The sequence below is a fragment of the Leptonotus elevatus genome, chromosome 4 (genome assembly GCF_054856555.1).
Source record: "Leptonotus elevatus isolate MCC_2025b chromosome 4, RoL_Lele_1.0, whole genome shotgun sequence".
NCBI classification, from domain to species: domain Eukaryota; kingdom Metazoa; phylum Chordata; class Actinopteri; order Syngnathiformes; family Syngnathidae; genus Leptonotus; species Leptonotus elevatus.
Window position 1 is genome coordinate 23063718 of NC_141242.1, and position 13594 is coordinate 23077311.

At 39.0% G+C, this 13594-nt stretch overlaps 1 protein-coding gene across 4 annotated transcripts in view; it reads right to left on the minus strand.

Annotated features, from left to right (window-relative positions):
• Window positions 1-13594, minus strand: part of zfpm1 (zinc finger protein, FOG family member 1) — a 91072-nt gene that overhangs the window by 14868 nt on the left and 62610 nt on the right. For all 4 annotated transcript variants that reach the window (XM_086074741.1, XM_086074742.1, XM_086074740.1 and 1 more), the window contains exon 4: window positions 7606-7739. In XM_086074741.1, coding sequence (XP_085930867.1) covers window positions 7606-7739 — 134 coding nt within the window. The remainder of the gene's footprint in view (window positions 1-7605; window positions 7740-13594) is intronic.

Below are 13594 nucleotides of genomic sequence, written 5' to 3' on the forward strand. Positions count from 1 at the left end.
CAATTGACTACTTATTTTTTTGAAGGTGCAGGCGACTAGGTGAAAGTATTTCACCGTGAAGCCGATTTGTGGTAGATTTGAAAGACTCTAGCGCAGGATAACAGGTCGAAAATTAATGAATGCATGGAAACAGTTTTGATCTAAATAATGTATCCCTATGGTTTTATTTTTTACAAAACAAACTAATTAATATTCAAATCTCGGGGTAGTAGTAATTTCCTCAATCTTTTTCCCAGCGTTATCATTTTGAAACATTTGGAGTCGCTCTCGCTGGGAATCCAACTCCGATCATGACCTTTGCAACAATTGTTCATTCATTCATCCCTTCACAAAACGAATCACTCAATCATCCGATTTGCCCACTTCCTCCCATCTTCTGTTTCACTATCCCTCCTATCAAACCTTCTTCCATGTACTGTACACCCCCCCCCCCATTCCTCCCCCTCTGGCCACCAGCCTCTTCATCTCCATCATATCACTCTCTCTTCCATCTCTTTTGCCCTCTTCCATCTCTTGCTACAGGAAATAGCCTCTTTCCCCATCCTAGGGGTTACAGGGGTGTACTCACTGTCCCAAACAAAGAGGTCACTGTGTGAATCCTCCAAAAATACAAAGAAGAAAAGGAAGGCAGATAAAAATCTGAAACCTACCACCGCTTCTCCCATCCAAATACACACTCTCTCGCTTACCCGTGCACACAGCACAAAACACATGCAACATACAAGTTCTTCTTAAATTCTACTTTACCCTTAACAGAGAAACTTAGAGTCAAGTTTGATTGGCTGCATGCAAATGACATGTAAAAACATAAATGTGAGATGCTTAAATAGGAACTTTGACAAGAGATTGTAAAACGAGGCCCTTTTGGAGAGCGAGCTCCTGAACAGCCAAGATGAAGCTCAGATATAGAAAATGGAGGAGGCAGGCTTAACTCTTGCTCCTCCACTATGGAAGGAGACGATGCACATGACAGTGTGATGCAGATACCAGTCAGTCATTGCACCAATCTGAATAATCTCCCTCTTTTACATTTACATAACATTCTCCCCAACGTGAATTCTTTCACACGTTGTACCTCTTCAAGTGATAATAGACCCTTTCCTTTCTTTCTCTTTGGTTTCTTCTGTTTCTCCCTGGTGTGGCTGGCTGACTGCGGACAGTAGGAGTGGTTTTATCTTCTACAGATGTTTTCTCTCTCCTCTGTCCAATCATTGCCATCTCACCTGTCCTCTCTCGGGGTAATAGGCTCCTCTGTTGCCAAAGTACCAAGATTTGGGGAAAAGCAGCACATGCTTTTATTGCAACATTTTAATGCTCTCAAAGTTTCTTTGAGCCACAAGCCAAAAGGCAAACAAACCATTTTCGGTTTCATTAGATAAAAGTATGAACATACCTGAGAGTGACAGAGACAAGGACGAAAAATAAAGCGTGATTAATACTTAAGATGCAAAGAATCTAACTCGTGCATCTCTTCTGGGGGGCATCACAGAAGGTGTCTCATCATAAACATCGATTTGACATCTTATGAAGAAGCATAATTTTAATTAACATTCTAATTTGATGGGCGGAGGAGACAGACGGCTAGAGAGGAAAAACCGCTGATGAGTCCAGATAAACGCAAAGATGGAAATCAGGACATAAACAAATTGGCTCGGATGAAAAAAAGAGAAAGAAAGAAGACCGCTCTTGGGAGGATAAGGAGGTGATCACCTTCACTCGTCCTTCCAGAAGAGGACGTGATGATGAAGAAGTGGAGGGATGAGGGAAAATAGAGGAGGTAGAGGGAAGCAGAGATAGAGAGTGGGAAGTGACTAGCCCAAAAGTGTTTGAAAAGCCGTGGGTGGCGCGCCTTATCGCCCAAGTTCTCCTGGAGAGATTATTGAGGGATTAGTGCAAACGCTTGTTTCTAAAACATGATGAAAAGACGTTTGCGCGTGATAACGTTTTGAACTCCGCTACTCTGCTCCTTCTAGGATCGTGCCTTGAGGCTCCCTTTCCAAGAAAGACAGGATTGGGCTCGCGTGAGCCTCTGGGAAGCGCTGAAGGAGAGAGAACAATAGGAATGATGTTGTAAATGTTTGGAGACTTTGCTTTGAACGTCTGTCAACTGAAGAATGAACCGATGCATTTCTGCGCAAACTCTTGGATCCCTGCGCCAGGACTGTAATTCAGCTCCGATACAAATTCAAAACAAAGCTGAAACTTTGGTCCAATGACATGCATCTGTACTATCAGTTAATTAAAGCAGGATCCAATCAAACAAGGGACGATTTAATATAAGATTTGTTATATATGATCCAATCAGATGAGTGGCTGCGATGAGCTCACAGTGGGGTTGCCATGGGAGTCTTGCCGAGGAGGACCTGGTTGCTCACTCAACCAAAAACGGGAGGAATCAGCAGCCATGTGATCAGTCGATCAGTAAACATTATCATAGCCCTGTTCTAAACTCCGCCGGCCATATCAGCGAGAATATGTTTAAATAGATAAATGGTTTTACGCCTTTTTCTCAAGAGATGCAAATGGGGGGATTTCCATATGACACAGGCCAGTTAACACATTGCTAATCTAATGAAGGAGATCTGTTCCTCACAACTGACAAGCTCACTGCTACCCACATGATAACAAGCACATATAGCGGTTGCGCACACCAACTCCCACAAACAGCAGAAAATCCATATATGTTTACATTTATTTATTTAGATAAGAAGTAAGTCATATCTATCTGGGTGCAGTATCTGTACTTGAACTTAAATATATTGCTGCACACACAAAATTCTTGGTGTTGGCTAAGTAGACCTCCTACTAAACTGAAACTGGTTATCTGGCTGGGCCAAATACGAAGTAAATTTGTTGAGGGATAAGTTGAGAGAGGAAGAGCAATGCCAGAAGGGGCATCATGGGCTGTGCTGTGCCAATCTCTTCGAGAAATGGGGGGCAGGACTTGGAGGTTTAACTGAGCAATAAAAAGACAGGTAGAATATAATAAATATAATTAAAAACAAATAGGCGAGGAGACTGTAAGGCAAAAAATGTTCATATTATAATATGAGAGGATATTGAAAGCAATTCCAAAACGGGATGCTGGACAGTACAGGTACATCGTCAAAGTATGACTATTGTGCTACATTGAAAATATTGCACTAGAAAAAACAATTCAAGAGTATATAACTAAAACACACACACACACATATATACATACACATATGTATATGTATATACATATATATATATATATATATATATATATATATATATATATATATATATATATATATATATATATATATACATATATGTATATGTATATATATATATATATATATATGTATATATATATGTGTATATATAATGTGTATATATATATATATGTATATATATATGTTTATATATATATATATATATGTATATATATATATATACACATATATATATACACATATATATATACACATACACATATATATATATACATATATATATATATATATATATATATATATATACATACATATATACATATACATATACACATATACATATACACATATACATATACACATATATATACATATACACATATACACATATATATACACATATACATATATACATATATATATATACACACATATATACATATATATATACACACATATATACATATATATATATATACACACATATATACATATACACACATATATACATATATATATACATATATACATATATATATACACACATATATACATATATATATACATATACATATATACATATATACACACATATATACATATATATATACACATATATACATATATATATACATACATATACATATACATATATATATATACATATATACATATACATATATACATATATATATACATATATACATATACATATACATATATACATATATATATATATATATATACACAGAGCGTAAATGAGTACACCTCCTTTGAAAAGTAACATTTTAAACAATATCTCAATGAACACAAAAACAATTTCCAAAATGCTGGCAAGACCAAGTTTAATATACATCTGGTTAACTTATAACATGGAAGTAATGTTAAAATTTTAAAATTTGATTACACATTTGTCAGTTTTACTCAAATAGGGGTGATGGAAAAATGAGTACACCCCACATTTTTTTTTTTATACATTTAGTACTTAGTATGGCCTCCACGATTTTTAATTACAGCACAGCTTCTAGGCATGGAATGAACAAGCTGGCAACATTTTGTTGCATCAATCTTTTTCCATTCTTCAAGAATGATCTCTTTTAGAGACTGGATCCTGGATGGAGAGGGATGCTCAACTTTTTTCTTTAGAATTCCCCATAGGTGTTCAATTGGGTTCAGATCAGGAGACATACTTGGCCACTGAACCACTTTCACCTGGTTCTTCTTCAGAAATCAAACAGTGGCCTTAGATGTGTGTTTAGGATCATTGTCGTGTTGGAAAAGTGCACGACGATGGAGCACGACGATGGAGGGATGGCAGCAGCTTTTCTTTCAAAATTGAGCAATACAGCTGTGAATTCATGATGTCATCAATGAAATGCAGCTCCCTGACATCAGCAGTACTCATGCAACCCCACATGAGGACACTGCCACCACCATGTTTCACCGTAGGTACCACACATTTTTCCTTGTATTCCTCACCTTTGCGACGCCATACAGTTTTGAAGCCATCAGTTCCAAAACATTTATCTTGGTCAGCATGGGCCCTGGCAAACTCTAGGCGCACTTTTTTATGCCTGGGCTTTAGGAGAGGCTTCCTCCGTGGACGGCACCCATGCATGCCATTCCTTTGCAGTGTACGCCGTATTGTGTCACGGGAAATAGTCACCCCAGTTTGGCTTTGTATTCCCTTAGATAACTGCAGTGAACTTAGATGTCGATTTTCTTCCACCCTTCTCATTGGAATACGCTGCTGTTGAGTTGTTAACATCCCTGGACGACCTTGACGTCTCTATGAGATGGTTGCAGTTCCATATTTTTAAAATTTTGGTACCACTTTTGCTACAGTATTCTGACTGATAAGTAAAGCTTTGCTGATCTTCTTGTAGCCATCACTTTTGTTGTGCAAATAAATGATTTTCTTTCTCAGGTCCTGTGACATTTCTCTTCCGTGTGGTGCCATTGCTAACGGCATGAAATGGGAAAGTGTTTTCTGTAAGTAACACCCATAATTAGACTCAGCTGTAGACGTTTGTAGTCTAAAATTTAGGCTTTATGGGCTTTGCTCCAGTGACTTTCAGTGGGGTACACTCTATTTTGCATCACCCTAATTTGAATAAAACTGAAAATTCTGTTCTCTAATGTATATTAGTAACCTTACTTTTACGTTATAAGTTAAACAGATGTTATACAATTTTAGTCTTGTCAATATTTTGAAAAGTTTTTTAATTCATTGACATATTGTTTAAAGTGTTAGTTTTCGTAGGGGGTGTACTCATTTAGGCTGGGCACTGTATATATATATATTAAATGACGGGAAAAAATGACACCAACTCAATAGTAGACCAGTGTCTTGGAATACATTCCGCACAACTCTAGAGCTCTACCGTAACCAACTGAATGAAAGATTGTAATTTCTCAGGTTGGTGCTCATGTGCGCACATCTGTCTTTCCCTGTATAGCCACGACCCCTGCTGACCCAGGGAGGGATGGAGGGATAGTCAGAGGAGAGGGAGGATCTAGAGTGAAAGGGAAAAACCGCAGGAATGTGAGATTACGACTGCTATCTTCCGTAGATACTGACGGGCCGACTCCTCACTCCTTCAGTCCACTAGGTAGGACGTGAGGAGATGAGGATAGAAGGGGAGCATAAAATGAGGTAGAGGAGAGAGCGCGAGTATTAAATACTTATCATATGAATACATGCTTTCAAGGACAAACTTCAGGACGAACAGGACAGTTTTACAAATGAAGGGAGAAGAACAAACAGTGATGGGTGATCAAATGGTCGCCTGCTTAGCCGAATGCACGTGTGCACACACTTTATCTGCATGCTCGCTGATAATAAACAAAATCTTAGAAATGAGAGCCTATCAAACAGAAATCAATCACTGGGGTTTGCTGTCCAGGAGGATGGCGCCACGCGGAGATAAAAGACAGGCGGATGTCTGGGGAAGGAAGGGAGGAGAGGTAAATGACCGGCTTCAACTGGAGGAAGCCTCAGTCAAAAAGTCAACTAGGCACAGCCTGACTGACCAGTTAGTTTAACCGTTTGCACCCCGCACCAGGAAGCCTCACCCAGCATCAGCATCACATGATTAGATGGACTTGCATGTGATGCAAAATAACAGACGCTGATAGGGCTCCATCCGGTCTCACACAGATGCACGCACACATCCACAATTAATCAGCTCTTTTCATTTCCAACCACTGCCACACCACTTATACAATAAATACTCTTTGTATCCTGGCATCTGAGCTCTGACCTTTCACCTTTCAAATGAAAACCACTCCTCTTCTACTTCACCTTAGAGTATTGGTCTACTGGTCCAGACCAGTGCTTTTGAGTTTTTTGTTGTTGCCCACCAATAATCTCAACAGTAAGCATATGGATATATTGTGTGTGTATATTGTAATGCCTTGTGTGCTAAAACTAAGTAAATAAATATCTAATAAATTCCATGTGATGCCTGGTCGAGGGGCAGAGCATAAAGAGAAGCGCGCAACAGAGACCGAATGATGTACAACCCAGTTTTATTTAAAATAAAGATTGGTCTAGTGTTGGACTGGCCATCTGGCAAACAGGGCAGATGCCCGGTGGACCAGCGTCTTTTGAGATCAATGTGGTGCTATTTAATGATCATTTTTAATTTTACCCAACAGACCGGCCCACAATTTAGACGGAGCAAACCGTTAATCAATCTGCAATATAGATAGCAAACTGAACCAATCAACATCGGTGGCAGAGCTACGTGGTAGCCAGGTGTGGTCAGGAGTCGGGGCGGCCCAGGACGGCATGCCCAAATCAAAATGACAAGGCCAATTTTTTTTGTGTCACTCCATCCCTGGACTCGTCTCATTGCCTCCCGTCATGCCAGACAGACTTGATTGATATTGTTAATTAGACATGTCATTATTTCGGGAACATGTACTGCCTTCATCAAAATCCAAATGCATTTTAATCTAGATTAACTCCAGAATTAGAGTGAGATTAATCTAGATTAATATAAATAATCTATGACCAGCACTTGTTTTTATATTGTGGCTTCTGACAAGAGTATTATTGACGGGTTTTACGAAAAGTTACTTACACTTATGCCTTGTTTTTGCACTTAAGCGGCAACAAACTATGCTTGAATGTAACTTCAAGTATTTTAAGGTTTTATATTAGAAAACTTTGAGTCCCTGGAACTAATTCATTCTTCAAGAGTTAATAAGAAATGGAAACAAACACTGAAGATCAGTCAATCAAAAGTTGAACCGCCACATGCTGGATTGTGTCCAGGTACCAAGGGTCCACTGTATTTAGATTTTATAACACTAATATTAATTGCATCCATCTCCAATTGTCAGTGTAATTAATTCACTGTAAGCTTTCTGTTTGTACTGAATTCTGATCAGTCCTCACCTCTGATGTCCCCTCTTCTGCGCTGCCGTCTGACTGGAGGCTTCCTGGGTAGGGTCCCCAAATTGTGTCTGCGTGGAGCTCCCTGCGAGCGACGACCTTTCTGTCGCTGCCCTCTTTACTGAGTTGCAGTTCATCTGTCATGGGATTAGAAGAACATTAGCATTACAATTAGGACCAAATATTCCCATTTGTGTCAGTAAGGATAAAAACACAGATTAAAAGTTACATGATAACCATATTTAAAGACATTTAGGAGCATTTGCATTGTGTTTTAGTTTCAATGCACAGTTTTTTAAACAAACTTTTTTAATGATTGCATTTATTATGAAATGAATGATTTGAACATAAAATCTGTGAGTTGCTAAAGTACAGGAAACATCCCCATAAAAAAACAACGACTTAAAAACGAGGAGCACATGAGGGGTGTCGAGAAACAATTACTGCATTTGACTTGAACTTGACCTGAACCCAGTAACAGCGGCAGCACAGCGGCCAAACTGTGCGTGGCTCATCAGCAGAGGGCGTTTGATAGCAACTGAGCAGTTTCACTTCTGGCTCAGTTCAGCAGCTTCTTTTTGTGTATTTCCTCTGTGTGATAACTGTAGAAGGATGGCAGTGACAGCTGCGGTCAGAGCCTAGTGTATCCCAGACAGATAGCGGGCTGTGGGAGTGGTCTGCAGTTTTGAGAACTTCCAGCAGATCGGAGGATTTGTGAACAGCCCGTCCCTAACTTTGGTCTGGATGTCCACTGCTGAACCTGAAGGTCTCATCAGGAGAAAATCTCTCTCATCACGGTCATTCACGTACATCACTCTGATGAAAACACATCTAAATTCAGCCTCAGCTCCTCTTCTTATTCCGCCATTTTCATCCATGGTTCAGGAGACTGTTTCAGGGGGTCGGTCTAAAGTGTTGGGCCTGATAAGAGTGTTTGTCTAACACTCTCCATGTCAAAACACTCATCTATCTTCTCTGTATCTATCCCCACCAGAGAACAACGGACAGACGCTGATAAAATGTCTTTCCCACAGTTGGTGGGGGGTGGGGGTAGATGTGTTGATGCAGGGGAGGGGGGGGGGCAGATTTATGAGGAGGTGCACAAGCATGGTTTGAGAAGGAACATTGTAAGGCATCAAATGCTACGCTAATTACATACATTGTTCTTTGAAAGACAACATGAGTTTATTTTATAATGTCGCTGAAAATTACACACAGACAAAACAATTGAATGGATTATGAAAATGTAAAGTGGTCTCCTTCATATGCCCCCTCACCTGTCATGGTAAGTAATGTAAGCGGTTCTACTTTTTATTCTGTCACCCTGCTTTACATGACAACATGACACTGACCCCTTAATGCTTAGATTTGTGATGGCAAGATGTTTAACTAAAAATGTGGACTCAAATCTGATTAACGTCAGCATCAGAAATCCGTCGCAGGCCCACAGCCAAGCCAAAATGACTCCTGAGTCAGTCTAACCTGCTGGCGTCAGTTTCTGAAGTTCAACATGCATCCACATTCTCTCCTACGTTCTCATGGACGGTCTCTTTGGCCTCTGTGACCCTCCTTATCACAGCACTCCATCAGTGCCCAACCTACATTTGTGTTATTGGTTGATCCTCACCACATGGGATTCTTATCAACTTGGCCGGCTCCATCGACCCTTATTGTGAAATTGTGCAAAGATTTGACTTTAGTGAGCCAACACTGACATCAATTTATAAACAAGCCTGACAACCACGTTAGTGTGTCAGTTATTAAGGCTGAATATACTTGATCACATTGCTTCCATGGTCTGTAGAATCATGACTTCCCCTTTAAAATAACATTTCGCTGAAAGCATTATGGCTACTGACTAGTATGAAAATGACCACACAAAATTGTCAAAACATTTCACAACCAAATGCATTTCTATGTAATACGGTGAGAATGAGTTGGATGGTTATTTATGTTGTAAGTCAATTTACAGTACTTGTGCCCCTAAAATTTCAGGTTAGGGGTCACTACGCTCTTAGTAAAAAAAAATAAATAAAAAAATTAAAAAAAAAAAGAAGAAGGAGAAGTTAGTCTTGAGCCCTGTGATGCCTGTTGACAGGCAGACAAGACTTACTAATTCATTCCAGCAATATCTATCAAATAAAACTAGGTGATTCTATTGCTATGCAAATACAATGTCAAATGTCATCAAATTTCAACTTCAATTTAGTCTCATTATATAGTGGGTAATATCTGATTGTACTAAAATGTTAATAATTACCTGTACATTAATTACCTTATTATTTCTAATGGGAAAGTTGTTTTGAGATTAACACATTAGAAGTCAATTGATTATGTTTGACTTTTAAAGGCACAATTTGTTAACAAAAAAAATTGGTCAGTGAATCCAGTTAATTTATAATTATAGTTGAACAAGGCTCAAGATAATTAAATATCCAAATCAAGCTGGGCATTGGCAACATTGTGCTTTTATTGATACATTTTCATCACACGATATATGATGAGACATTATTGTTTGCACCATAAAAACGGAATGGTCAAATTGACCTAAAAAAAGGTTAAATTTGACCAATCCAGTTGGTAGTTATGTGTCCGACAGACACTTTGGTTAAAACAACCACTCAAGAATGGTAGGTGTTTTCAACCAATATATATTGGTGATTGGGCCAACCGATACAAATGGGTCATTCTGACCAAGATATTGGTTCATCTGTGTAAGAGGCTGACATTTTTTCAAAAAGTGCCACTGATTGTCACACCCACCTAAGTAGGGCGAAATTCGTTCTCCGCATTTAACCCATCCCCTGAGGGAGTGGTGAGCAGCATGAGGGGCCGCACTCAGGAATCATTTGGTGATCTAACCTCCCAATTCCAACCCATAACGGTCAGGTAGGGAGGCAAAAAGGTCCCATTTTTATAGTCTTTGGTATGACCTGGCCAGGGATTGAACTCACAACCTCCCAGTCTCAGGACAGACACAGAGCTGGTCACGTCTAGTGATCTATCACACATTTCCACTTTTAAACACTATATTTAAAATATATCATTGTAAGATATTGTAATCATTTACAATAATTAATAAATACATTTAGAATACAATAAATAGATACAATAAATATATTTCCAAGTGATCTAGCTAGACTTACTTTCTATTGTAACCAATTTCATTGGTTGTTTGGCTAACCAATAAAATTGGTATGCCCGTAACCACCTGGAATAGTCAATGACCAATTAATGGTTTATCAAGCCAATATGAGCTTAACCTACTAGATTTATTTTTTATTTGTTTAACCAATCCATTTTTAGAGAGTGTATTGTAACAGTTAAAGGGACACTTGACTCATTGACCCATTTTCAGCAGTAAAAACATATTTTGTCCAGAATTAATTTAAGAACTTATTATTTATGTACAATTAATACCTTTTGCTCTCAATTTAAGATGATACCACATGTACTGAGGAAATATGTAACGACCAATCACGGCTCACCTGTTTTCTGAGCATGGGTGATGTCATCTTCAGTCGACAGCAGGTGGCAAAAATATTATTGTTCATGAAAAATAACATTATCACATTAATTACAAACAAAATATTATCTTCTTACTACTGAAAATGGCTTTATGAGTCAAGTATCCCTTTAAAAAAACCAACTGAATTAGGTTTTCCTGGAAAGCTGTGCTCCATCGAGAGTCACTGACCCACAACTAACCAATCAGAGGAGGAAAAGACAAACTTGAAATCCATTCACTTCTTAAATTTTGTGGTCTAATAGTTAGTTGACAAATAAAACAATATTTTAATATGTGACTGACAAAAGTACTTCATAACAAATGTAAAAAAAAAAATGTGTGCATGTTAACATTTCAACAACCTCATAGGGAAATCAATTGTTAGGTATTGCTCCAATTTGATTGTCTCATGGACCAGTAAATGTGTCTTAATGCATGTTTTTATGTTTACAATTTCAACAATCCAAAAATGAAGTTACACCTATGTTACTACAAGTTTTGTATTTTATGCAAATAGGAGAAAAAAAAATGTAAAACAGCTGTCATTGAGTGCAATATGACCAGTAAATTCAATCAAAGACTAAATTCTATTCCCTCAAAACTCCACATCAAACAAAGCCCCACTTTTCTGTATTACATATTAAGAATTGTTATCATTGTTCATCGGATTAAAACATAAGGCAAAGTGCATAAATTTATAAATACATGCAAATGATGGAATTATGTAGGTTAATTAAAGCAACATAATCAAATGTAGATTATGTCTCTCTGTCAAGAAGGTCCGCTTAATAAGAGACTCTTTTCGGATGGTTTGAACACCTCCACAAATTAAATGACTACCTCTTGCTAATCCCAACAGGTTGACTGTGTTCACTGGGATACCACGAGGACTACAACAATCTTAATCCCTTTTAATTACCCCCCTTGCTCGCCATAGACCTGAGCAATAACCTGACAGCCCTTATCAATATGACTGCATGCTACCCTCACTGCACTGTATGATACTATCCCCATAAACGGTACACAAACTGCGAATGTGTGTGCGTGCGTCTCACACAATTTCTCTGTCATTGCTTGATGACCTATTCTAAAAAAAGCTCACACAAAAGGCAGCATGGGCTTGTTATCAATATAAACCAGCTCTGCTACAATATAAACCACACTACCAGGCCAGCTACACACACACACACACACACACACACACACACACACACACACACACACACACACACACACACACACACACACACACACACACACACACACACCACGGTGTTATCAATATGGATGCTTCAGCAGCCACCGTAGCACCCGGGTCTTAGTGATGAGCCAACACAATAAAACAATCAGTCTGCTATTAATTTAAACGAGTAACGCAATTAACCATGATTTGGGAGGTTGGAAAGCGAGCTGCAGACACTGACATTGAAATCCAGGAAGAGATCGTGATGGGAATTGAGTGGACTTCCTGAGCAGCACCTTTGCTTTTGTGTCACTATAATGTTAACTATTGCATCCGTTATTGGGTTTTACACTAATCATTTACAGATCCGCTCTGTGTTAATGAAAGAGGAGTTTGCCCAAATCACACATTGGATTTGTTTCCCATCATGATGGTTACGTCTCATACTGTAATTTTTCATTTTAGTAGACTGAAGTCTATTGAAACTCCAAATAGGAAATTTCAATCCAAGTTTCTCAAATAAAAAAAAGAATGCAAGGCTGATATTTAGGTGGACAGATTTTCTAAATTGAAAACCGGGATGGTTAAATATACATTTTACCAAATTTACCCGCTCGTCAATCTTCATCAACCGACGGGGAGACGGCTAACGGTGGTTGGTCATTGCTCATGCTAAATGCTATCTTGGTTGACAGTTCAACAGCGCTAAACAAGTCCATGCACTCACCTTTATCCAATCTTTTTTGCTCTGTCTCGACAGCTCTTGGAAGCTGGCTGTGCCGGTTACCTCGTGCCGGTCACGCATTGCAACACTAAAAATATAAGATCGACCTAAGCTTGTGTTTTCTGACTGGAAGAGTGATAGTAGACCACAGGTGATAGTAGGACTACATTTCCCATGATTCTTGGGTGCAAAAGCAGAAAGTACTTCAATTTTTATTGCCTGCTATCGATTAGTTGCGGATGTGAATGACAACGCAGACGTGAATTTGGAAGTACATTGGAAGGAATCCATCCATTTACTACCGCTTATCTGGAGTCGGGTTGCAAGGGCAGCAGCTTTAGGAGGGAAGCCCAGACTTCACTCTCCCCAGCCACTTCAGTCAGCTCCTCCGGCGGGATCCCAAGGCGTTCCCGGGCCAGCCGAGAGACATAGTCTCTCCAGCATGTCCTGGGTCGTCCCCGGGGCCTCCCGTCGGTGGGACATGCCCGGAACACCTCTCCAGTGAGGCGTTTAGGGAAATAATTTAACAAATAAATTCCCTTTAAATGGGTTTATTGTATTAATCGCTATCCAACAT